Source organism: Mobula hypostoma, chromosome 24 (genome assembly GCF_963921235.1).
Source record: "Mobula hypostoma chromosome 24, sMobHyp1.1, whole genome shotgun sequence".
In the NCBI taxonomy this organism is placed as follows: Eukaryota; Metazoa; Chordata; class Chondrichthyes; order Myliobatiformes; family Myliobatidae; genus Mobula; species Mobula hypostoma.
Window position 1 is genome coordinate 44,897,533 of NC_086120.1, and position 26,703 is coordinate 44,924,235.

A 26,703-nucleotide genomic window follows, 5' to 3' on the forward strand; every position below is an offset into this window, starting at 1 on the left:
TGTTTCCATGTTGTGTGAATCTAGAGTGAGTTAGAACCTAAGAAAACAGGGGCAAAAATAGGCCACTCAGTCTCTCAAGCCTGCCTCACCATTCAAGATGGTCATGGATGACCTTATGGATGAATTGTCCTTAATTGTTTTATTTTTTCATTGAGATACAGTGCTGAGAAGGCCCTTCGCCCCTTTGAGCCGTACCGCCCAGCAGCCTGTGGTTTAACCCTAGCCTAATCACAGGACAATTTACAATGAGCAATTAACCCACCAATCTGGTACTTCTTTGGACTGTGGGAGGAAACCGGAGCACCCGGAGGAAACCCATGCGGTCACTGGGACAAGGTACAAACTCCTTACAGGCAGTGGCAGGAAATGAACCTGGGTCACTGGTACTGTTCAGCATTGTGCTAACCACTACAATGCAGTGCTGCCCCTTCCTGGGCCTCATCACCTCCTCTATACCAGTTCCTATGGCCCTCAATTCCATGATCTTCCAGTTATTTATCTACCTCGATTTAAGTGCCCATTGGTCTAACACAGCGGTCCCCAACCACCGGGCCGCAAAGCATGTGCTACTGGGCCACGAGGAAACGATATGAAATGATATGAGTCAGCTGCACCTTTCCTCATTCCCTGTCACGCACTGTTGAACTTGAAATAACCTACCAAATCATACCAAATAACACTAACATATAGTAAAAGCAGGAATGACATGGTAAATACACAGCCTATATAAAGTAGAAATAATGTATGTACAGTGTAATTTCACTTAACAGATTTGAGAAGATTAAGCCAAAACCGATTTATAGAAAAAAAATCGGCACATATACACAAGCGCATGTCATGTATGCCTGCATCACGCATGCACACACACGTGCCCGTGCAAGGCTTCATGGTCATGGTAGTCTTTCTCAGGGTAAACACAAGTGTCCCATATTTGACTGCTACTTTTGTCCCTTATCAATATTAAACCGGTCCGCAGTGCAAAAAAGGTTGGTGACCCCTGATCTAACATGCACATCCTTTGGGCAGGCTTATTTCAGAGATACACCACAGCTACGCGGATTTCAAAGTTTTAGAATGGGCCAAACACCGGCAAATAGGACTATCGTTGACATGGACTAAATGGGCCAAAGGGGCTGTTTCTCCGCTGTATAACTCTAAAAAGATTAGCTTAATTTGCCATATGTACGTTGAGACATGCAGTGAAATGCATTGTTTGCGCTAATGACCAACACAATCTGGGATGTGCTGGGGGAAGCTTGCAAGTTATGTTGTGACTGTGAGGGAATTCACCAAAGAGACGCAGCTGGTAGAAAAAAAAGTCTTCATTTGGGCCACACACAAGCTGACGACCTTTGGAGTCACTCGAAAGAGAGAGACTCCCTAACCCAACATTACAGCACTTTTTTTATGTTAAAGAACGAAGATAACAGGACAATTTGTATAGTTCCAATGCCTTCACAATGTTCCTTTTGAGTTACATGTAAATTTTCAGATGTCTGGATCTTTCCATCAACACATTGAAAATTATTGTTAATTATTGTGGTCTAGTCCTATTCGTGCAATGGAGTGTTGATTGCTTTCATGCATGTTCAAACATCTCAGGTCAATTGGGTGGTTCTTGGTCTGCAATTTACTCTAAAATGCAGCTCCAGGAAGACCATTGTTCTGAGCCTCATTTTAAACTCAATCTACAATCCATATTCAGATCTGAAGACTGGTTGCTGTTGAAATTAATATTTGCTGTATTGTATATCTCCAGACTATGCCCTAACATTTCTGGGGCCAACCTAGCAAATCCACAATTTACTAATCATAAGTAGCCAGCACGTTGTTGGACTGTGGGAGAAAACTGTAGCACCTGGAGGAAACCCCCAGGCTCCTTACAGATAGTGGTGAGAACTGTTACCATGCCCTCCTATATTAATCTTCCTCTCATTAAGTCCCCATTCGTGAAGTATACACAGGTTTAGGGGCAGAGCATTCCAGAGATTTTTATTAATTAATTAATTTATGGTGATACAGTGCAGAGTAGGCCCTTCTGGTTCCTCGGGCCATGCCGCCCAGCATTTCCCCAATTTCATTCTAGCCTAATGATAGGATGATGAATTAACCTACCAACTGGTATGTCTTTGGACTGTGGGAAGAAACCAGAGCACCCGGAGGAAACCCACGCAGTCACGGGGAGAACGTACAAAGTTCTTACAGGCAGCGACAGGATTTGAACCCGGGTCACCTGTACTGTAAAGCGTTGTGCTAACCACTATGCTACCGTGTCACCCACAGGTACTAATTCACCACAGGTATCTTGATTGCTAAGGTTTAGAAGGTTATGACAAACTGGATGAACTTGAGTGCATAGACCAGTGGGCCAATAGAGGTGATTCTGTGCTGTAAAACTCAATGACAAAACCCTCTGAAGAATATATTTCCATAGTAGTAGCCAGATTTTCTAGATCCTTTTCCAGTAACTTATGTTACCACAGCTTTGGCATTCAAACTGACCTTTTAATCTTATACTTTGAAAGCTATTATAATACAAAAAATTTCTTGATGGTGCTGACTATATTTGTACTAAATAGCAATTTGTAATTTCACAGAGGATTAAAGAAGGTAGCACTATCGACAGAATCAAGACAGTCTGCGTGGGAGACCACATAGAAGGCATAAACAACCGAACGATAGTCGGCTGTCGACATTATGAAGTTGCCAAGATGTTGAAAGATTTGCCTAAAGGACAACCGTTTGTACTTGCATTGGTGGAACCAAGGAAGGCATTTGGTGAGTTAATTAACAGAGCAGTGAAACTGTATAAACATTCCTTATTCACACTTCTAGAACAACATTTAGTTTGCAAAGGTTATATTTTTTGACCTAATTCTCTACAACAATCCATCTTGTAACTTTTCAAACATTTCCAACTGTTCCTTTATGAATAATATTGCATCTGTTCATAACTGGAGCACTGTGACACACAAAGTGCTGGAGGAACTCAGCAGGTTAGGCAGCATCCATGGAAAAGAGTACAGTTGGCGTTTCAGGTCCTGATGGAGGGTATCGGCCTGTAATGTCGACTGTTTACTCTTTTCCATAGATACTGCCTGACCTGCAGAGTTCCTCCAGCATTTTGTGTGTGTTGCTCTGGATTTCCTGCATCTGCAGAATTTCTCGTGTTGTGGAGCATTGTGAGCAGTTTTGAGACCCATATCCAAGGAAGGATGTGCTGGTGTTGGAGAGAATCCAGGGGAGGTTTACGAGAATGATCCCAGGAATGAAAGGGTTAAGGAATGAGGAACATTTGATAACTCTGGGCTTGTACTTGCTGGAGTTCAGAAGAATGGGGAGGGGTCTGGGGGGGAGGTGGTGGAACCTCATTTGTCCTGGAGGACTGGAGAATTGCAAATATCACTCCACTATTTAATATTTGAAACTTACCAAATATTGAAAGGCCTAGATAGAGTGGTCAGGGAGAGTATGTGTCCAGTAGTGGAGGAATCTAGCACCAGAGGGCACAGCCTCAAAATAGGACATTCCTTCTGAACAGAGATGAGAAGGATTTCTTTAGCTATAGGGCGGTGAATCTGCGGAATTCATCGCCATGGTTGACTGTGGATGCCAAGCCATTGGGTATACTTAACGTGGACATTGATAGGTTTGTGATTGGTAAGGACATCAAAGGTTATGGGCAAAAGGTAGAAGAATGGGTTGGGAGGGGGAAAATTAAGAATTAGAAACAGATCAGGTTTATATCATTGGCATTTGTCGTGAAATTTGTGGTTATGCAGCAGTACATTGTAATATATAATAAAAACTGTGATTTACAGCAAGTATATATAATATATATATTAAATAGTTCAACTAAATAACTAGTGCAAAAAGAAGTTGTGAGGCAGTGTTCATGGTTTCAATGCGCATTCTGAAATTTGATAGCAGAGGAAAGGAAACTGTTCCTGAATCATTGAATGTGTACCTTCAGGCCCCGTCCCTCCTTTCTGATGGTAGCAATGAGAAGAGGGCATGTTTTGGGTGATGGGTGTCCTTAGTGATGGACACCACCTTTTTAAGGCATCGGTCCTTGAAGATGTCCTGGATGCTGTGGAGGCTGGTGCCCATGGTGGAGATGACTGAGTTTACAACTTTCTGCAACTTTTTCCGATCCTGTGCCGTGGCCTCCCCACCCCACCCTGTCCCGTACCAGACGATGATACAGCCAGTTAGAATGCTCTCCGCAGTACATCTGTAGAAATTTGCAAGTGCCTTTGCTGACATACCAAATCTCCTCAAACTCCACGTGAAATATAGCCGCTGCTGTGTCTTTTTTGTAACCGCATAGATGAGTGTTCTGTGCTATGATGGAATAACAGAGCAGACTCAAAGGGCTGAATGGCCTCATTCGGTTCCTACAGGATGTCTTGTGGTTTTATGATCCTACTCATGCCACACAATTCCATCAATAGAATATTATAAGATGATAGTTGTGAGGAAAGCAACACAGAAGAGAAATTGAGGCTAGTATAGATCAGCCATGATGATATTGAATAGTGGGACAGTACTAAGGGGCTGAATGGCCTAATCCAGCTCCTATCTTCCTGTTCTTGATGCAGGTGATCAGATGCTCAACAACAGTCAATTAATAACAAGAGATGAATGGGTAATCTTCCTCACTGCTGATGTTACAGATGTGGAAACTATGGCTACGCTAACAAAGATGTGGATAAGTTATAGCACTGTGCATTAGGCTTAGACACATATATATCGCTAGGGTGCCTAAGACTTTTGCAGAGTACTGTCGTAATTTATGTATTGTACTGTACTTCTGCTGCTTCAAAAAAACAAATTTCATGACGTGTGAGTGATGATAAATCTGATTCTGATATGGGTCTCTATTGTGGACTGAGGGTGGGAAGGGGGCAGGGAGAGGGGAATCATGGTTGGGAAAAGGGGAAGGGAGAGGGGAGGGAGTGGAAGGATCAGAGAGACATTCTATAATGATCAATAAATCTATTCTTTGGAATCAAATGACCTTGCCCGGTGTCTCAAGGCTGGGGATGTCTGCACTCACACCTCTGCCCCTTCCTGCCCCGGTACTCCTTCTCCACCAAACCCATCCTGCGATGCTCCACCCTCATCTGTTCCAACATCCTTTGCTCTCGCCAGATTTACAAACTTGCTCTCCACTCCATGTTGACAAATACAGTACGGTGCAAAAGTCTTAGGCACCCTAGTTATAGATATGTGCCTAAGACTTTTACAAGCTACTGTATATTTGGGATCTGAACGCACTGCTCTCTACTCTCTTCGCACCAATCCTAACCTTCCCGTCAAACCTGCAGATAAGAGGGGTGATGTAATGGTCTGGCGGACCATTGTCTCCCATGCCATCACCAGCCTTACTAACTCTGGGAATCATCCACCACCACCATCCTCAGAGTTCCCTCACCCTGCACCTCCCGTTTCTACCTCCTACCCAAAATTGACAAACCTGCCTGTCCAGGTAGACCCCTTGTTTCTGCTTGTTCCTGCCCCACTGAACTCATATCTGCATACCTTGACTCAGTTTTATCCCCTCTAGTCAGTCCTTTCCTACCCACATCCGTGACACTTCACAAGTTCTTGATCTTTTCAATGATTTCAAGTTCCCTGACCCCAATCATCTTTTTTCACTATAGATGTCCAGTCCCTGTACACCTCCACGCCCCCATCAGGAAGGCCTCAAAGTTCTCTGTTTCTTTCTGGACACCGGACCCAACCAGTTCCCCACCACTACCACTCTCCTCTGTCTCATGCACATCTTTGCCTCCTCCTCTCCCACTTTCTGCATTCCGCAGGGATCGCTCTACTGTATCTGATGCTCCTGGTGTGTTCTCCTGTCTATTGGTGAGACCCGATGTTGATTGGGAGATTGCTTTTCTGTGCATCTGTGCTTTGCTGGGCAGAAAAGCAGGATCTCCCGGTGGTCATCCATTTTAATTCCACTTCCCATTCCTATTCTGACCTGTCAATCTATGGCCTCCTCTACTGCCATGATGAGGCCACACTCAGGTTGGAGGAGCAATACCTTATATTCTGTCTAGGTAGCCTCCAATCTGATGGCATGAACACTGATTTCTTGAACTTCTGGTAATTGCCACCACCCCTTCACTATTCTCCATTCCTATTTCCTTCTCTCACCTCATCTCTGTACCTGCCCAATACCTCCCTCTGGTGCTCCTCCCCCATTCCCTTTCTTCCGTGGCCTTCTGTCCTCTCCTATCAGATTCCCCCTTCTCCAGCCCTTTAACTCTTTTACCAATCGACCTCCCAGCTCGCTACTTCACCCCTCCCCCTCTCCCGGTTTCACCTACCAGCTCGTACTTCTTCCACCTCTTACTGACTTCTCATCTTTTTTCTCCAGTCCTGATGAAAGGTCTCGGCCTGAAATGTCGACTGTTCACTCTTCTCCATAGATTCTACGGGCAGCATTTTGTGTGTCTTGCTTGGAGTTTTCTGGTGTCTATATCTGAGATTGTTATTAGGAAGTGGTTATTCCAATAATAATAACACACAATGCTATGGATGAAGTTTGCTCTGTACCTTGCCTGAACTGATGAAGCTGTCATTGTTGGGAGCCATAAAAATGACTTGACTCACCTCCCACTGTACGTGTACTTTGAACCGGCATTATTAAGTTGTGGTTTGGAGGCTTGCATACCTCAATTACCTTGAGGGCTATGCTGGCTGGAATCAGGGCTTTATGCTTTGGCTTTTGTTCGGGTCATCCATGCCAAACAGGTCAAAGGGTAGAGGCCAGACTAAGAGTGGTCCACCAGTCCTCCGGGTTCGGGGGTTCAGCTCAGGGCTAACAACCCTGACTGGTCAAACAAAACTGTTATGGAAACAGAAATGAAGAATCCTTCTACATCTGAGTGTGAGGGTATTCCTGAGTCTCCACTCGGGATTTGCATGACAGACAGTAGTGAAATCTGAGAGGAAGCTACTGACACGATGAAGGAAGCCCTGAACATCACCAGAGATGGAGGATCTTCATTGCTGCCCTAAACACCAGTGGCGTAACGGGCAGTAACGAAATAAGTTAAGTGAATGGAATGCAACTCAGAAGAAGAGTGTAATGTTGTAGTATAGTATATTTAGTAGGTTAATCATGTTATATGTTATCATCTGAAAATTGTGAATTGTGTTGGAGTTAGTAAGCTTGCAGATGACATGAAGACTGGCTGTGTTGCGGATAGTACAGAGAGTTGTGAGAGGTTACAGCAGGACATAGACAGGACGCAGAGCTGGCCTGAGAAGTGGCAGATGGAAAAGTGTGAAGTGATTCACTTTGAAAAGTCAACCTTGAAGGCAGAGTACAGGGTTAATGGCAGGATTCTTAGCAGTGTGGAGGAACAGATCGATCTCAGGGTCCATGTCCGTGGATCCCTCAGAGTTGCTGTGCAAGTTGATAGGGTGGTTAAGGAGATGATTGGGTCTGTGGGGGATTGAGTTCAAGACCCACGAGGTAATGTTGCAGCTCTGGTTCGCCCTCACTTGGAGAATTACACTCAATTCTAGTCGCCTCATTATAGGAAGGATGCAGAAGCTTTAGAGAGGAGATTTACCAGGATCCTATCTGGATTAGAGAGCATGTTTTATGAGGATAGGTTGAGTGATCTAGGACTTCTCTGGAGTGTCAGAGGATGAAAAATAACTTGATAGAGGTGCACAAGAAAATGAGAGGTATAAATACAGCTGACAGCCAACACCTTTTACTCAATGAGGCGATGGCCAATACTAGAAGAGATCATTTAAAGGTGAGCAAAGGAAAGTTTAGAGGAGATGTCAGAGGAAGGATTTTTTCAACACAGGAAGTAATGGGTGCCTGGAATGCATTGCTGGGGTTAGTGGTAGAGGCTGGTATAAGAGGGACATTTACGAGGCTCTTAGGCACTGGATACAAGAACAACAGAGGTTTACGGGCAGTGTAGGAGGGAAGGATTAGATTGTGGAGTATACTTAGCTTGCACACCATCATGGACTGATGGTTCCACACTTCATTGTATTGTTCTGTTCTAAGCCGGAGTTCTCAAACTGGGGTCGACGGACTCCTCCGTTAATGGTAGGGGTCCATGCCATTAAAAAGGTTGGGAACCCCTCTTCTAAGCTGTTCATTGTCCCATGTTGGTGAAAATAATCCTATATAGTTTTTGCCAGCAAGTCAATATAGAGTAGTAAGGACAAACCTTGATCATAAAGCAGAGATCAGGAGATGAAAGCAGAGCAACACACACAAGGTGCTGCAGGAAATCAGTAGGTCAGGTAGCAACTACGGAGGTGAATGAACAGTCGACGTTTCAGGCCAAGGACTTGATGAAGGGTCTCGGCCCAAAAAGTCGACTGTTTAGATCCTTTCCATAGATGCTGCCTGATCTGCTGAGTTTAGCCAGAGAGCAGTGAATCTGTGGAATGTTCTGCCATAGACTGAGGTGGAGGCCAAGTCCATGGGGGATCTGTCAGGGTATCAAGGGACATGGCAAGAAGACAGGTGTATGGGGTTGAGTGGGATCCGGGATCAACCATGGTGGGAAGGCAGAGCAGGCTCGATGGGCTGAATGGCCTAATTGTGCTTCTATGTCTTATGGTCTTATGGAATTCTTCCGTCATTGTGTGTGTGTGTGTGTGTTGCTCTGGATTTCCAGAATCTCTTGCATTGATAAAATAGAGGAAACTGTGAGAGAATTGGTTTGCTTCCAGGTTCTGGAGCAGGCTGCACTATTCGTTGTAGTAGGCACGTTCCTACTTTCTGAGCCATTAACACTCTTGGATCTTTCACCCCCTCCTCTTGACTGAAACAACAGTGTAATGTCTGTTCAGGCACTGTTGGATCAGCTTGAAGTGCATTTGAACGACTCAGATATAACCATCTGTTTTGCTTTTAATTGATTTACATCTGCTTTATCCTCCAGCCGACAGTTTATCCTGGAATGAATCCTGTAGCTATCTGGTTATTAACAGCTGTTAGGCATTTCCACAAAAGTAGTTGCTTGGTTTCTGAGCGCTTTAGTTCCTGTAGTATAGTGCAATTATCAATAAGATATGTTGATTAGAATAACAAATACTTATTGTTTCAATTCTTCAAGATCTATGATTATAATTCCATCTACACTCAGTGGCCACTTTATTAGGTACACCTGTATCAGTCAGTCAGTGGCTGCCGTCCCGAATTCGGGCTTGGCAGCTATGCACCTCCATCTTCTTCGATCTTGCGACAGCACCGAGTACAGTTTGTTCTCGCTGGCCGCCTTGGCACCGCCCGCCGCTGAACTCGAGCCTGAGGCCGTGTCGGCCTCCAGCCGCGGCCGCTTCTTCAAGCTTGGCCCTCCTTTAGGCGGAGGCCTTGGGCAGGTTCAGGTACACGGTGCAGCACCCAAGTTCATCATGTCTCTTCTAACTAGGTGCATAGCATACGATTCATAGATATGTGGTGAGGCTGTAATCTCTTCCACAGAAGATGGCCGTTGGCTCACAAGGAGCTCATCCACCATTCGTCAGGCCTTGTTTTGTTTTAGTCCTGCTGGGTGTCCTCACACCCTCCTCACCAGACTAAGTCCGGTGGGGGAGCCGGCCCAAGTCACCGACCACTCGACCATGGACCCCGGCCGAGCGCCGGGCGCCCGCCCACCCCCCAACACCTGTATACCTGCTCTTTAATGCAAATATCTAATCACCAATCAAGTGGCAGCAACTCAGTGCATTAAAGCATACAGACATGGTCAAGAGGTTCAGTTGTTGTTCGGACCAAGCATCTAAATGAGGAAGAAATGTGATTTAAGTGACTTTGACCGTGGAATGATTGTTGGGATCAGACAGGGTGGCTTGAGTATCTCAGAAACTGCTGATCTCCTGGGATTTTCATGTACACCAGTCTCTAGAGTTTATAGAGAATAGTGTGAAAAATTTTTTTAAAAATCCTGCGAGTGGCCAAAAACACCTTGTTAATGGGAGAGGTCAGAGGAGAATGGCCAGACTGGTTCAAGCTGACAGGAAGGTGACAGCAACTCAAGTAACCACGTGTTACAACAGTGGTGTGCAGAAGAGCATCTCTGAATCGACAACACTTTGAACCTTGAAGTGGATAGGCTACAGCAGCAGAAGACCACGCCAGGTTACACTCCCGTACCTAATAAAGTGGCCACTGAGGGAAGTAATCTTGTCACAAACAAGAGTAACTATTTGGCTTTCAAAAGCTGTTTTGCCTTTCCAAAACTGAATTTGCTCAGTTCCTGTGTGTAATGCAAACATCAGTAAGTTGCTAAGTCGATAGATAGATACTTTATTGATCCCAAAGGAAATTACAGAGTCACAGTAGCAATACAACTGCACAGATATACAAATATTAGAAGAGAAGCAAGAAAGAATTAGAAAAACGTTATCTCAAACAGGAGCGGGGTCATCACTTCCCCAGCTGGAGGTTGACTCATTATAGAGCCTAATGGCCGAGGGTAAATATGACCTCATATAGCGCACTTTGGAGCAGCTCAGTTGTCTTAGCAGCACATTGGTTAGAATAACGAGCGCTAATTGTTTCAATTCTTCAAGGATCATAATTATCAATCTGAGTCAACTTTGTCAAAGTTCAAAGTTCAAAGTAAATTTATTATCGAAGTACATATATGCCACCAGATACTAAGTAACACACACAACGTGCTGGAGGAACTCAGCAGGCCTGGCAGTATCTGTGGAAAAGAGTACCGTCGACATTTCAGGCTGAAATCCTTCAGCTCCCTCTTTTCCACAGATGCTGCCTGGCCTGCTGAGTTCCTCCAGCATTTAGTCTGTGTCGCTTTAGATTTCCAGCATCTGTAGATTTTCTCTTGCTTGTGATCAAGTACTGAGATTCATTTTCTTGCAGGCATTCATAGTAGAACAAAGAAATACCATAGAATCAATGAAAAGCTACAGACAACGACTGACAAACTGTGCAAATAGAAAAAGAAAGAAACAAATAATCATACAAATACATAAGTACATATGCAAATACTGAGAACCTGTGTTACAACATAGAACATAGAAATCTACAGCACATTACAGCCCACAATGTGTGCTGACCATGTAAACTACTCTAGAAACTGTCTAGAATTCCCCTAGCACATAGCCCTCTATTTTTCTAAGCTCCATGTACCTATCCAAAAGTCTCTTCAAAGACCCTATCGTATCCGCCTCCACCACCGTTGCCGGCAGCTCATTCCACGCACTCACTACTCTCTGCATAAAAAAACTTACCCCTGACATCTCCTCTGTACCTACTCCCCAGCACCTTACACCTGTGTCCTCTTGTGGAAACCATTCCAGCCCTGGGAAAAAGCCTCTGACTATCCACACAATCAATGCCTCTCATCATCTTATACACCTCTGTCAGGTCACCTCTCTTCCACCGTCGCTCCAAGGAGAAAAGACTAAGTTCACTCAACCTTTTCTCAGAAGGTACGCCCTGTGTTGTAGAGTCTGTGAAAATAGAGCCCATACGTTGTGTTCAATGATGGGTTCACTATTGAGGTGAGTGAAGTTATCCACGTTGGTTCAGGAGCCTGATGCTTGAAAGGTAATAACTGTTTCAGAACCTGGCGGTGTGGGGTCCTGAGGCTCCTGTACCTCCTTCCTGATGGTAGCAGTGAGAAGAAAGCGTGGCCTGGATGGTGGGGATCCTTGATGATGGAGGCTGCTTTCCTGTGGTAGTGCTCCTTGTAGATGTGCTCAATGACAGAGAGAGCTTTGCCTCTGATGAACTGGGCTGTATCCTCCATTTCTTTGCAGCTTCTTCCATGCTTCCATACCTGGCATGACACAACCAGTCAAGTCAAGTCAAGTCACTTTTTATTGTCATTTCGACCAAAACTGCTGGTACAGTACACAGTAAAAACGAGACAATGTTTTCCAGGACCATGGTGCTACATGAATAATACAAAAACTACACTGAACTATGTAAAACAACACAAAAACTACACTAGACTACAGACCTACCCAGGACTGCATAAAGTGCACAAGACAGTGCAGGGATTACAATAAATAATAAACAAGACAATAGGCACAGTAGAGGGCAGTAGGTTGGTGTCAGTCCAGGCTCTGGGTATTGAGGAGTCTGATGGCTTGGGGGAAGAAACTGTTACATAGTCTGGTCGTGAGAGCCCGAATGCTTCGGTGCCTTTTGCCAGATGGCAGGAGGGAGAAGAGTTTGTATGAGGGGTGCGTAGGGTCCTTCACAATGCTGTTTGCTTTATGGATGCAGTGTGTGGTGTAAACGTCTGTAATGGCGGGAAGGGAGACCCCGATGATCTTCTCAGCTGACCTCACTATCCGCTGCAGGGTCTTGCGATCCGAGATGGTGCAAATTCCGAACCAGGCAGTGATGCAGCTGCTCAGGATGCTCTCAATGCAACCTCTGCAGAATGTGGTGAGGATGGGGGGGTGGGAGATGGACTTTTCTCAGCCTTCACAGAAAGTAGAGACGCTGCTGGGCTTTCTTTGCTATGGAACTGGTGTTGAGGGACCAGATGAGATTCTCCGCCAGGTGAACACCAAGAAATTTGGTGCTCTTAACGATCTCTACGGAGCAGTCATCGATGTTCAGCGAAGAGTGGTCGTTCTGTGTCCTCCTGAAATCAACAACCATCTCTTTTGTTTTGTTCACGTTCAGAGACAGGTTGTTGGCTCTGCACCAGTCCGTTAGCCGCTGCACCTCCTCTCTGTATGCTGACTCATCGTTCTTGCTGATGAGACCCACCACTTTCATAACCACTTGCAGAGTTTCAAAAGAAACTATTGTTGGATAATAAACTGCTGACTGATGTAATGGATTATCATGATATTTTAACTTTTGGAGCTGATTTCTAGACTCATATTACTGATGCAAGCCCTTTTACATTGACCAAGTTGTTATAATTTATAATTTTTATGATTTAGAGAGACAGGTCACTAAGTAAAATATTCAGCCACTGGTTAACAATCTAACTGTGACCTTAAGGGCTGTAGTAAACTACATCAATTTGCTTAAATTTGAAAGCCTACCCCAATATCTTCAAAAACAATTGCTTCAACATCTGCATTTTTAACTAGGACCGGTAAAAATAGAGCAAAAAGATTTTGTTGCTGGTTGATAGAAGTTTTATGTTTGAAGTTATTTCAAGATGACTTCACAAGTCTTGCAGCTGTACTTCTGATTTTAAGATAACTGTAATTGTTAGTTGAAGTGAATTCAGTCCTTAAATGGAGATTTGATTGGTAGCAATAGGATACAAACATAATTCATTATTTATTATACAAAATATCCACAGAGTTTTATTTATTTAGGAAATGTTGAGATTAATGTGGAACTTCCTCTGTTTCGATAATATCTACAAAACCTTTTTTTTCAGATTAGCTAAAATCTTTTTCACATCTACATTGCAACATCAGAATCAGAATCAGGTTTAAAATTACAGGCATACGTTGTGAAATTTGTTGTCATTGCAGCAGTACAATAATAACAGAAAAAAGTGAATTACAGTAAGTAGATATATAAAATGGTTAAATTAAATTAATGCAAGATCAGAAATAAAAATTTGTGAGGTAGTGTTCATGGGTTCAATGTCCATTCAGAAGTCGGATTGCAGGGTGGCGTGTTTTGTTGGGCCAGAAGTGTCTGTTCTACATTGTATCTCTAAAAACATACAGTGAAATAAAAATAGACGGGAGTATGACTGAGGTAAGCCCTTATGCACAGAGAGTAGTGTGTGCCTGGAATAAGACTTACCTGGATAATGCCTTATGAGAAAAGGTTCAGGATTTTCTCTCTGGAGCGAAGGAAGGTGAGAGGAGAATTGATAGAGGTGTATAAGGTGATAAGAGACATAGGCACAGATCAAGTGGAGAGACAGAGAACTTTTCTCAGGGCGGAAATGGCTAATATGAGGGGGCATGATTTAAGGTGATTGGAGGGAAGTATAAGGGGGATGTCAGATGTAACGTTCTTTACACAGAGAGTGGTGAATACCCTGTCGGGGGTGGCCGAGGCAGATATATTAGGGACATTATAGAAACTCTTAGATAGGCACATGCATGATAGAAAAATGGAGGACTCTGTAGTATGGAAGGGTTTGATTGATCTTAGAGCAGAATAAAAGTTTGGCACAACATTGTGGGCTGAAGGGACTGTACTATGCTGTAATGTTCTATGTTCTAAGATCCCACTCACATCCTCCAGCTCCATACACATATTTCTTTGCTAGTCTCTAACTCCAACATGGAAATCTATTTATGGAGCTGGAAGATGTGGGTGAATTTTTTCCTGGTGTACTAACTCCTTCATTCATTCATTATGTGCCAGGTTGTATGACGTGGGTGATCACAGGCTTTCCATGACCATGATAGATTTTGGCAAATTTTTCTACAGAAGTGGTTTGCCATTGTCTTCTTCTAGGCAGTGCCTTTACAAGGCGGGCGGCCCAGGCCATTATCAATACTCTTGGTGTAAGTGGCTGCGTAGCCAGGATTTGTGATATGCACCACCCACTCCCTTGGCTTCACGTGACTCTGTTTGGAGGACTAAGCACTGCTACACCTTGTCCAAGGGTGATCTGCAGGCTAGCGGAAGGAAGGAGCACCTTACACCTCCTTTGGTAGAGACTTATCTCCACTCCGTCATCCACCTCGTGCCTATAGATGGTCAAAATGCTCCACAGATTCTCTTCGCACAGAATATCCAGTATCTTCACTCCTCACTTGGCACAGAATATCCAGTATCTTCACTCCTCACTTGGCACAGAATATCCAGTAACTGAGCTGCTAAGTTACAGCATTTCTGTAATCATTGTCATTAGTGGCAGGGAATCTAACTGTGATGGCAAACCTTCATGAAATCAACGGAACTGGATTCATGACGGGAAGCTGTGAATACATCAGGTTAAAAACCTTTCATTACAATTTCTGACAAAGTATCTTCAACCTGAAACATTAACACAAACAGAATGCTGGAAGAGCTCATCAGGCCAGGCAGTATCCATGGAGAGGACTAAAGTGTCGACGTTTCAGGTTGAGACCCTTCATCAGGCTCTTCCCGCTTATCAACTCTGTTCATCTTTCCGCAGAGGCTGCCTGACTGTCCCCAGGTTCTTCGGTTTTTGTCCCTGATTTACAGTGTCTGCAGTATTTTTTTATAATCAAGACCTTAGCAAAAGCAGTCCAAGAAAAGTAAGCAATTTGATAATAAGTTAAAGAAGTTGGTATGGTGCCTCTGAGTCTTTGATTATAGATGCATATATAAAGTAGACAGAAAAAGGAGAAAACGTCAACATGAAGGTAGAATATGGTAACATATACTGAATGTACTTTGAAAATAAATTTACTTTGAACTTTGATATTTAATTACGTCATATAACTTGACCCAGCACTACCTGTAACATAAGCTGAATATGTAGAAATAGTGGTGCCTTAATTTTGATTTGTTATTCATCATCATTTGGTAGTGTTCTAATTACAATGCTATATTAGGAATCCAACAGTACCACATTGGTATTCACTGCTTTGTAACTAATGCTCCAATCCCTTGTGTGAGACTCGTGCTGGACACAAGTTTTTATCTTCTGTCATTCCATTTAAAAATATAGACAATAGACAATAGGTGCAGGATTAGGCCATTCGGCCCTTCTAGCCTGCACCGCCATTCACTGTGATCATGGCTGATCATCCACAATCAGAATCCAGTTCCTGCCTTATCCCCATAGCCTTTGATTCCGCTATCTTTAAGAGCTCTATCCATCTCTTTCTTGAAAGCATCCAGAGACTTGGCCTCCACAACCTTCTGGGGCAGAGCATTCCATATATCCACCACTCTCTGGGTGAAAAAGTTTTTCCTCAACTCTGTTCTAAATGACCTACCCCTGATTCTTAAACTGTGGCCTCTGGTTCTGGACTTACCCATCAGCGGGAACATGCTTTCTACCTCCAGCGTGACCAATCCCTTAATAATCTTATATGTTTCAATAAGATCCCCTCTCAGCCTTCTAAATTCCAGAGTATACAAGCCCAGTTGCTCCAATCTTTCGACATATGACAGTCCCGCCATCCCGGGAATTAACCTTGTGAACCTACGCTGCACTCCCTCAATAACAAGAATGTCCTTCCTCAAATTTGGAGACCAAAACTGCACGCAGTACTCCAGGGGTGGTCTCACCAGGGCCCTGTACAGCTGCAGAAGGACCTCTTTGTTCTTATACCCAATTCCCCTCGTTATGAAGGCCAGCATGCCATTAGCTTTCTTCACAGCCTGCTGTACCTGCATGCCTGCTTTCAGTGACTTTCTCTACATGTACCATGTGTTATGCAGTGAAATTTATCAATGTAGCCTATTGTTTGCCACCCTGACGGCTACTTGGCAGCCTTCCATATTGAGACAAATTTCAAATGAGCAATAAATCCTGTCTTATTTGCGCAAAGGTCTGTTGATTCATCCATTCTATTATACTGCATGTCTATATTTAGACAGAGCTGTGGAAAGTTTGTCAGCTCTGCACATTGTTTATCCCTGAGGGCCTCAGATCACAGTTGAATCTTTGCATTTTACACAAAATGTTGGAGGAACTCAGCAGGTCAGGCAACATCTATGGAAGGGAATGATCAGTCGACGTTTCGGACCAAGAACTGATGAAGGGTGTCAGCCTGAAACATCAACTGATTACTCCTTTCCTTAGATGCTGCCCGATCTGCTGATATCCTCCAGCATTTTGTGTGTGTTACTCTGGATTTCCAGTAGTGTCAGAATGCCTTGTGTAGATAAGGAAAGTTTCCTTTCCAATTCTCAGTGCTATCTCACCTTCTTAAGACCCCACCCTAGGTCATGGCCTTCCATGAGCGACTTATCTTCCAAATTTATATCTCCATTTTGGACATGGAAGATAAAACAGCATGGGACCAGGACAGTCACCCCACAATGCCCGTGCCAAGCATATTGGCAAATTGAACAAACCCCTTCTGTCTGTACGAGATTATTACCTCCTGATTCCCTGCACATTCATGTGTCCATCTAAAAGTGTTTCAAATGCCACTATTGTGTCTGCTTGCACCATGGTCCCTGGCATCCCATTCCAGGCACCTATCAATCTGGGTGCCTTGCGCGTCTTTGAGGCGAGCTGCCAGAGGAAGCTGTAGCAACAGATCGTTTATTTTTATTGAGATACAGCATGGAATAGGTTCTTCCGGCCCTTTGAGCCACACTGCCTAGCAATCCCCCGATTTAATCCCAGCCTAATCACCGATTTAATCCCAGGCCAATTTATGAAGACCAATTAACCAACAGCCGGTACCTCTCTGGGTTCTGGAGTGACAGAGGATGAGAGGTGACCTGATAAAGGTGTATAAGATGATGAGAGGCATTGATCATGTGGATAGTCAGAGGCTTTTCCCCAGGGCTGAAATGGCTAACATGAGCCGGCACAGTTTTAAGGTGCTTAGAAGTAGGTACAGAGGAGATGTCAGGGGTAAGTTTTTTACTCAGGGAGTGGTGAGTGTTGTAACTATGAAAATGGACAAGGGAGAGCCAGTGGATGTAGTGTACCTGGACTTTCAGAAAGCCTTTGATAAAGTCCCACATAGGAGATTAGTGGGAAAAATTAGGGCACATGGTATTGGGGGCAGAGTACTGACATGGATTGAAAATTGGCTGGCTGACAGAAAACAAAGAGTAGCGATTAACGGGTCCCTTTCGGAATGGCAGGTGGTGACCAGTGGGGTACCGCAGTGTTCAGTGTTGGGACCGCAGCTGTTTACAATATATATTAATGATTTAGATGAGGGAATTAATAGTAACATTAGCAAATTTGCCGATGACACAAAGCTGGGAGGCAGTATGAAATGTGAGGAGGATGTTATGAGAATGCAGGGTGACTTGGACAGGCTGGGTGAGTGGGCAGATGCATGGCAGATGCAGTTTAATGTGGATAAATGTGAGGTTATCCACTTTGGTGGTAAGAACAGGAAGGCAGATTATTATCTAAATGGAGTCAAGTTAGGAAAAGGGGAAGCACAATGAAATCTAGGCGTTCTTGTGCATCAGTCACTGAAAGCAAGCATGGAAGTACAGCAGGCAGTGAAAAAAGCTAATGGTATGCTGGCCCTCATAACAAGGGGAATATAAGAGCAAAGAGGTCCTTCTGCAGCTGTACAGGGCCCTGGTGAGGCCACACCTGGAGTACTGTGTGTAGTTTTGGTCTCCAAATTTGAGGAAGGACATTCTTGCTATTGAGGGAGTGCAGCGTAGGTTCACAAGGTTAATTCCCGGGATGGCGGGACTGTCATATGTCGAAAGATTGGAGCGACTGGGCTTGTATACTCTGGAATTTAGAAGGCTGAGAGGGGATCTTATTGAAACATATAAGATTATTAAAGGATTGGACACGCTGGAGGCAGGAAGCATGTTCCCGCTGATAGGTGAGTCCAGAACCAGAGGCTACAGTTTAAGAATTAGGGGTAGGCCATTTAGAATGGAGTTGAGGAAAAACTTTTTCACCCAGAGAGTGGTGGATATATGGAATGCTCTGCCCCAGAAGGCTGTGGAGGCCAAGTCTCTGGATGCTTTCAAGAAAGAGATGGATAGAGCTCTTAAAGATAGCGGAATCAAAGGTTATGGGGATAAGGCAGGAACTAGATACTGATTGTGGATGATCAGCCATGATCACAGTGAATGGCGGTGCTGGCTCGAAGGGCCGAATGGCCTAATCCTGCACCTATTGTCTATTGTCTATTGAATGGGCTGCCGGTGATGGTGGTGGAGGCGGATATGATAGGGTCTTTTAAGAGACTCCTGGATAGGTACATGGAGCTTAGGAAAATAGAGGACTATGGGTAACCCTAGGTAATTTCTCAAGTTAAGTACATGTATGGCACAGCATTGTGGGCCGAAGGGCCTGTATTGTGCTGTAGGTTTTCTATGTTTCTATCAGTATATGGAAGTAGCGCAAGGGAAAACAATAGCAGAATTCAGAATAAAGTTTAACAGCTGTAGAGAAAGTGCAGTGCAGGTAGACAACAAGGTGCGAGGCCATAATGAGGTAGATTGTGAGGTCCAGAGACCATCTTAATATTCTGGGGAAACACATTTGCGCGTGGTGGTGCTTTTGCATCCTCTACACAATGGGAGAGGGAAGAGAGAATGTCCTGAGTATGTGGTCTTTGATTATGATGGTTACTTTACTGAGGCAGTGGGAAGTGTAGGCAGAGTCCATGGAGGAGAGGCTGGTTTCTGTGATGTGCTCCGCTGTGTCCACAACCCTCTGCAGTCTTTTTACGGTCCTGTGTCAGGTCGCCGGAGCAGGGATCCAATCGCAGACCCAGTACTGGTCACACAGTGATATTAATTGAGTAACAAATCCCAAGGTGCAAACAAAGTCGGCGTCAAAGTTCAGGCAGAGATCAAAACACCCAGAGAAATCCAAAAACCAGAATCGGGAAACAGGCAGAGTCGATATTCAGACAGACAGATGTCAGATACAAATGCTGGAAGGCTCAGGAAAACTCACTGGCACAATCCAGGAACAAACAGGTGAAAACACAGGACTGAAATACACTGAGCAATAAACAGAGAGGCAGTTGATAGGTGGAGCACAATGAGACACAGGTGGCAGCAATACAGGTAATAATGAGAAACAGGTGAGAGGCGGAGTACTCAGTAATACAGGGGCCGGAGTAGAGCAGGAGCGGGGACAGGAGCACATGGGGCATTAAAACAAACAAGAACGCATGGCAATACAAAACCACAGACTGGCGGCTAGGGGGAAAACACACAAAAAGACAAAGTTCAGCTGGAGGTATTGACATCCTGACATGATGCATGGAACGATCTGACCCGGTGGCGCGGTGACTAGAGCTTTTCACTGTATCTCGGTTCATGGGCGTCATAAACCATAAACCAACAATAACAATAAAAATTAAAAAAACACCTCATTAAACTTCACGAGGCACAGATTTAGAGTATTAATTGGTTCTAAAACGTTTCTCTATTTACATGTTATATGATATTCACTATTAAAGGAAAATATGTTTATACATGCAGTGGAATTTTAATCAAATATATGGTAACATGTCAGTATACATACACATACTCTCGGTTGTTTATGGAATTTCATCTTGTTGCCAAAACAGATATTAATCAAATCAAATTGCTCCTGGCAGATGGAGCACGGTCACTTCGTCCAAAGCAGCAGGATCTTTCTGTTCCATTTGAGTTTGGCTGTTTTTGCCAGTTGAGTTCCATCTCCAAAGTCATAAAGAATGTATTACTTACATAAGTCGCCAAATAATATTAACCAATAATGGGCAGGGAGAATTGTGGTTAATAGTGAATATTCAAGGGACTGGATGCCTGAAAGACTTTTTCTGCCTTGATATAGTTTCTCTCAGGAGCCAGCTAGCTTTGTCACCTCCAGCTAACACTCCCTGTTTTTGTCACTTTGACCTCTCCACCTACATATTGTTCCTCCTCAGCTAGAGTCACCTATCACTTGCTAGCTCCGGGTCTGCCCCTTCGCTTCACCTCTAGTCACCTTATACTGTCTAGCTCCCCTCTTTAGGTTTGAATTACCCTCCATCCACCAGGTTGTCTACCTGAGATAGTTCCATCTGCCTGCGCTTGGCCAATGTTCTTCTAAACCTTTCCTGTCTGTGTACACTTCTAATTGTGCTTTTCAGTTTTAAGGTGACATGGTAGCACAATGCCTGGGGTACATCTCATCCGGTCCTGGAGACTTATCCAACTTGATTCTTTCCAAAAGCTCCAGTACATCCTCTTTCTTAATGTCTGCATGCTCAAGCTTTTCAGTCCGCTGTAAGTCAACCCTACAATCGCCAAGGTCCTTTTCCGCAGTGAATACCGAAGCAAAGTATTCATTAAGTACCCCCGCTACCTCCTCCGGCTCCATACACATTTTTTCACTGTCATACGATTGGTCTTATTCTGTCACATCTTATCCTCTTGCTCTTCACATACTTGTAGAATGCCTTGGGGCTTTCTTTAATCCTGCTCACCAAGGCCTTCTCATGGCCCCCTTCTAGTTCTCCTAATTTCATTCTTAAGCTCCTTCTTGCTAGTCTTATAATTTTCTAGATCTCTATCATTACCTAGTTTTTTGAAACTTTAGTAAGCTCTTCTTCTTGACTAGATTTTCTACAGCCTTTGTACACCACGGTTCCTGTACCCTATCATCCTTTCCCTGTCTCATTGGAACGTACCTACATAGAACTCCACGCAACTATCCCCTGAACATTTGCCACATTTCTGCTGTACATTTCCCTGAGAACATCTGTTCCCAATTTATGCTTTCAAGTTCCCTGCCTGATAGCTTCATATTTCCCCTTACCCCAACTAAATGCTTTCCTAACTTGTCTGTTTCTATTCCTCTCCAACACTATGGTAAAGGAGATAGAATTGTGATCACTATCTCCAAAATGCTCTCCCACTGAGAGATCTGACACCTGACCAGGTTCATTTCCCAATACCAGATCAAGTACAGCCTCTCCTCTTGTAGGCTTATCTACATATTGTGTCAGAAAACCTTCCTGAACACACCTAACAAACTCCACCCCATCTAAACCCTTTGCTCTAGGGAGATGCTAATCAATATTTGGGAAATAAAAATCTCCCATCACGACAACCCAGTTATTATTGCACTGTTCCAGAATCTGTCTCCTTTTCTGCTCCTCGATGTCCCTGTTACTACTGGGTGGTCTATAAAAAACACCCAGTAAAGTTATTGACCCCTTCCTGTTTCTAACTTCCACCCACAAAGACCCAGTAAACAATCCCTCCATGACTTCCTTCTTTTCTGCAGCCGTGACACTATCTCTGATCAGCAGTGCCACACCCCCACCTCTTTTCCCTCCCTCCCTATACTTTCTGAAATATCTATAGCCTGGCACTCGAAGTAACCATTCCTGCCCCTGAGCCATCCAAGTCTCTGTAATGGCCACAACATCATAGCTCTAAATGCTGATCCACACTCTAAGCTCATCTGATTTGTTCATGATGCTTCTTGCATTAAAATAGACACACCTCAAACCATCGGTTTGAGTGTATCCCTTCTCTATCACCTGCCTATCCTCCCTCTCACACTGCCTACAAGCTTTCTCTATTTGTGAGCCAAATGCCCCTTCCTCCATCTCTTCAGTTCGGTTCCCACCCCCCAGCAATGCTAGTTTAATCTCTCCCCATTGGCTCTCCCTGATGTAATGAATGAAATGACCTGTATGGATGGCATGCAAAACCTCAGTACAAGTGACAATAATAAAACAAATTACCAGGTTTTGTCACTGTTCACCAGTCATCAACTGGTCTACCTAATTGTCTTGTTCACAAATACAGTGAAGCTTGGGAACAAGAAAAACCTGCTTTCAGCAGTGCCACAGAATATCAGCAGAGTTCAAAGTAACTCAAAGCAAATTTGTTATCAAAGTCCATGTATGTCATCATATTCAACACAAAGATTCATTTTCTTGCGGGCATACTCAATAAATCCAATAACCCTGACAGAATCAATGAAAGACTGCACCAGCAGGACAGACAACCAGACTGCAAAAGACAACAAACTGTGCAAATACAAAAAGAAAGAAATAAAAGAAATGATGATGATTATAATAATAATAATATTATCATCTTAAAGGGAAATTACACATTGCAGTGAGAGTGATTCAGAAGGGGTATATTGAGAAGTTTTGTATATAACCCACAGAATGTTGCTGTGATTCACTGGTACCACCTTGCCCTAAACAAGTGGGAGACGATAGGTTACATAGAACATTACAGCACCAACTGGCCCTTCAACCCACAATATTGTTCCAACATTTTATCGAACCCTTCCCTCCCACATGGCCCTCCATTTTGCTTTCAACCAAAATCTGTATAGATTTGTACCTGTGTAGAGTCTCTTAAATGTTCTTTGTGCTTAGGGCAGCATGAAGGTCCTCCATCTCTGGTGGTGTTCAGGGCTTCCTCTCAGTTTTCACTACTCTCAGCCATGTAAGTCCTGAGTGGAGACTCAAGAACACTGTCACACTCAGACATAGAAGGACTCTTCATTGCTGTTTCCGCGGCAGTTTTGTTTGACTAGTCAGGGTCATCAGCCCTGAGCTGAACCACTGACCCTGAAGGATCAGTGGACCGCTCTTAGGCTGGTGTCTACCCTTTGACCTGTTTGGCATGGGTGACCAACATAGCTCTCTGGGTCATTGAGGCGTGCAAGCATCCGAACCCAATGACAAGATTGTAGTCCTCTTTGGAGGCATCAACTTGTCGAAGTTAGGAAATTCACTACAACTCTTAATTAATCAAAGCTCACAGTTTATTGACTCTGCACAAACATCAATGTAACTAGTTGACCCCAGGCCAACTTAAAACATGAATTCTACTGTTCCTTCTGTACCGATACTCAGTCAGACCACTTCTCCAGTTTATAACACTGAAATAGAGGATCTCCCATTTGCTAGATGATCAATCCTACTTTTTTCCAGTCCCTGGCATGGGGTTCTTCCTAGCAATAGCTACGCTTCTGAATTCTCACTGCTTTGCATTTCAAGCCCTTCATTTTTACAGTCTTTCCTCATCAGTTCAAATGTTGTGTTTCAATTTCATTGGCTTGAGGTAATTTGACTGATCTGTGCCAGATTCCCATTGAATGTAGCTGAGATAGCAACTCTGAGCTGAGATAATGAGATTACTTCTGCAAAATCAGTCATGGTACAGGTTACACCAAACAGTTTATCTGAGAATGATCTCAGGTTTGGCAGATCAATAGCAGAAACTCCTGGTGTCCATGTTCAATTGCACTGATTAAGTTATCTCAGAGCAAGAATCAGTTCATCAAACAGTTCACAAAATGGATGCTACAGAGCAGCTTCACAAAACAGCAGCTTCCATTCCTAAAAGAACATGGCAAGAGCAAAGACATCTGGTTTGTCTACTTCCACTGACCTTGACCCATTCGAGTGCGATGTTTTCTTCCATATTTTAATTCCTTCTTGGCCAACATAACCACAATGAGGCAGTAAAAAGGAACACAGAACGCAGAACAGAGTGTTATAGCTACAGAGAAAGAGCAGCTATGTGCAGCTCATAGGGTATCAAGTCTCGGCCTAGTTTTGGGGCAGAAATAGCTTTCCAGATGTTTTGATCATTAGAGGCAGTTTTGCATTTTATTAATTTCAATTGTTTCTTATTGCATTATGAAAAAGAGTTGTTTGAGTTCCCCCAGCATGTAACAAAGATAATGATATTTGAAACACTGTGAGACTGCTGCCTAATATCAGACACACTGACTCAGTTAATTCTTAACATAACACTTTGTGCTTCAGGGTATAGTTTTTTTTTGTTAGCTGCTGAGGTATTTCAACATTTTTAAAGTTCTTATTTAAAAATCTAGAGGAAAAATGTATAATTGTAATTAATTATATGGTTGGAACATATGGAGTTTCCAGACGAAACGCTGCCATTTTGATACGGTTGTTGCCTTGGCCAAACTTCCAGGCCTCCCCACCATTTAAGACCACAAGGCGTAGGAGCAGAATGTGAACATTCAGTCCATCGTCTCTGCTCTACCATTCAATCATGGCTGATTTATTTTCCCTCTCAACCCCATTTTCCTGCCTTCTCCTCCTAACCTTTAGCACTCTTTCTAATTAAGTGCCTAGCAACCTTTGCTTTAAATATACCCAACGACTTGGCCTCCAATGAATTCCATATATTCACCACCCTCTGTCTAAAGTAATTCCCCCTCATCTCTGTTCTAAAGGGAAGTCCTTTTATTCTGAAGGTTCTGGACTCTCTGACTAAATGCACTCTATCTAGGTCTTTCAATATTCAGTAGATTTTATTGAGACCTCCCTCATTCTTCTAAATTCTGCTAAATACAGGCCCAGAAACATCAGATATTCTTCATACATTAAACCTTCATTCATGGGATTATTCTCATAAACCATCTCGGGACCCTCTCCAATGACAGCACGTCCTTTCTGAGATTTGGGCCCAAAACTGCTCACAATGCTCCAAGTGTGATCTGACAAATACCTTATGAAGACTCAGCATTATGAACTTGTTTGTAAATTGTGGTTCTATTGAAGTGGATGCTAACATTGCATTTGGTTCCTCACCATCAACTCAACCTGCAAGTTACCCTGTAGGGAATCTTGCACAAGGACTCCCAAGTCCCCTTTCACCTCTGATTTCTGAATTTGCACCCTGTTTAGAAAATAGTCTATGCCTTTATATCCTAGGAATTAAACCAGACCACTTTCCGGGAGCACTTTACACTACAGATTTATTCTTTTGCTATTGATGTGCATGTTACATGCAGAAAGACATGAGTCCTTCATGCACCTCATGCTTTCCTGGGAGAGGTGCCTTCTCTGTTTCCCCTCTCTTCAAACAGCCCTGCACTGATTCAAATTCAGTAATTTCTAAAGCATCCAAAGCAATGTGAATGTAGTTAAGATTTGTGCAAGATGGAAAAGAAATGGACTTTTTGCAAAGTTATTAATAGATACCAGCTTTAAAATCAGTTCCAGTTCTAGCTTTTGCCAAATGAATCTCAATGTAGCACAGTGTGCAAAAGTTTTAGTTACATACAGTATACTCAGCTAGGGCGCCTAAGACTTTTGCACAGTTGTGTATTTGTCAACATCGAGTGGAGATTGAGTTTGTAAATCTGGCAGGAGCAAAGTCTGTTGGAAGTTGCAAGGGTGGACTGCTGTGGGAGGGGTGTGGGACAGGCGGCAGAGAAGGAATGCCAGGGGCAGGCGAATGCTGAGGGTGGACTGCCGTGGGAGGGGTGTGGGACAGGCGGCAGAGAAGGAATGCCAGGGGCGGGCGAATGCTGAGGGTGGAGCGCTGTGGGAGGGTGTGGGACAGGCGGCAGAGGAGAGCCAGGGGCAGGGGAATGGCAGGAGTAGAGTGCCACAGGAGGGGACAGGTGGCAGAGAAGGAATGCCAGGGGCGGGCGAATGCTGAGGGTGGAGCGCTGTGGGAGAGTGTGGGACAGGCGGCAGGGGGAATGGCAGGAGTAGAGTGCCACAGGAGGGGACAGGTGGCAGAGAAAGAGTGCCGGGGCGCCAGGGTGGTGAGGGTGGAACGCCACGAGAGGGGTGTAGGACAGGTGGCAGAGGAGTGCCGGGGCGGAGTTATTTATTTTATTGTTGAGACACATCTTTCTTCTGACCCTTTGAGCTGCACCTTCTGGCAATCCCCCAATTTAACCCTAGTCTAATCACGGGACAACTTACAATGACCAATTAACCTACTAGCCGGTATGTCTTTGGACTGTGGCTGGAAACTGGAGCATACAGAGGAATCCCATGTGGTCACGGCGAGAATGTGCAAACTCTTTACAGGCAGAAGTTGGAATTGAACCTGAGTCAGTGGTATAATAAAATGTTGTGCTAGGCTGTACACTAGCATATCACGATGTAGTGGAGTGGTTAGCAACATAGGGGGTTGGCTCGGGTGCAGAAACACCCAGCCCTGAGACACCAGGCAAGGTCATTTGATTCCAAACAATTTATTTATTACAGAATGTCTCTCTGGTGCTTCATGCTCCCTCCCCTCAGTTCTCCCTTTCCCGACCATGATTCCCCTCTCCCTGTCCTCTTCCCATTCTCAGTCCTCAATAGAGACCCATATCAAATCATGTTTTTTATCACTCACATATGTCATGAAGTTTG

General features: G+C 44.0%; 1 protein-coding gene across 2 annotated transcripts in view; it reads left to right on the forward strand.

Annotated features, from left to right (window-relative positions):
• Positions 1–26,703, forward strand: part of LOC134337271 (PDZ domain-containing protein GIPC3-like) — a 102,663-nt gene that overhangs the window by 33,912 nt on the left and 42,048 nt on the right. For both annotated transcript variants that reach the window (XM_063032138.1, XM_063032137.1), the window contains exon 5: positions 2,598–2,778. In XM_063032138.1, coding sequence (XP_062888208.1) covers positions 2,598–2,778 — 181 coding nt within the window. The remainder of the gene's footprint in view (positions 1–2,597; positions 2,779–26,703) is intronic.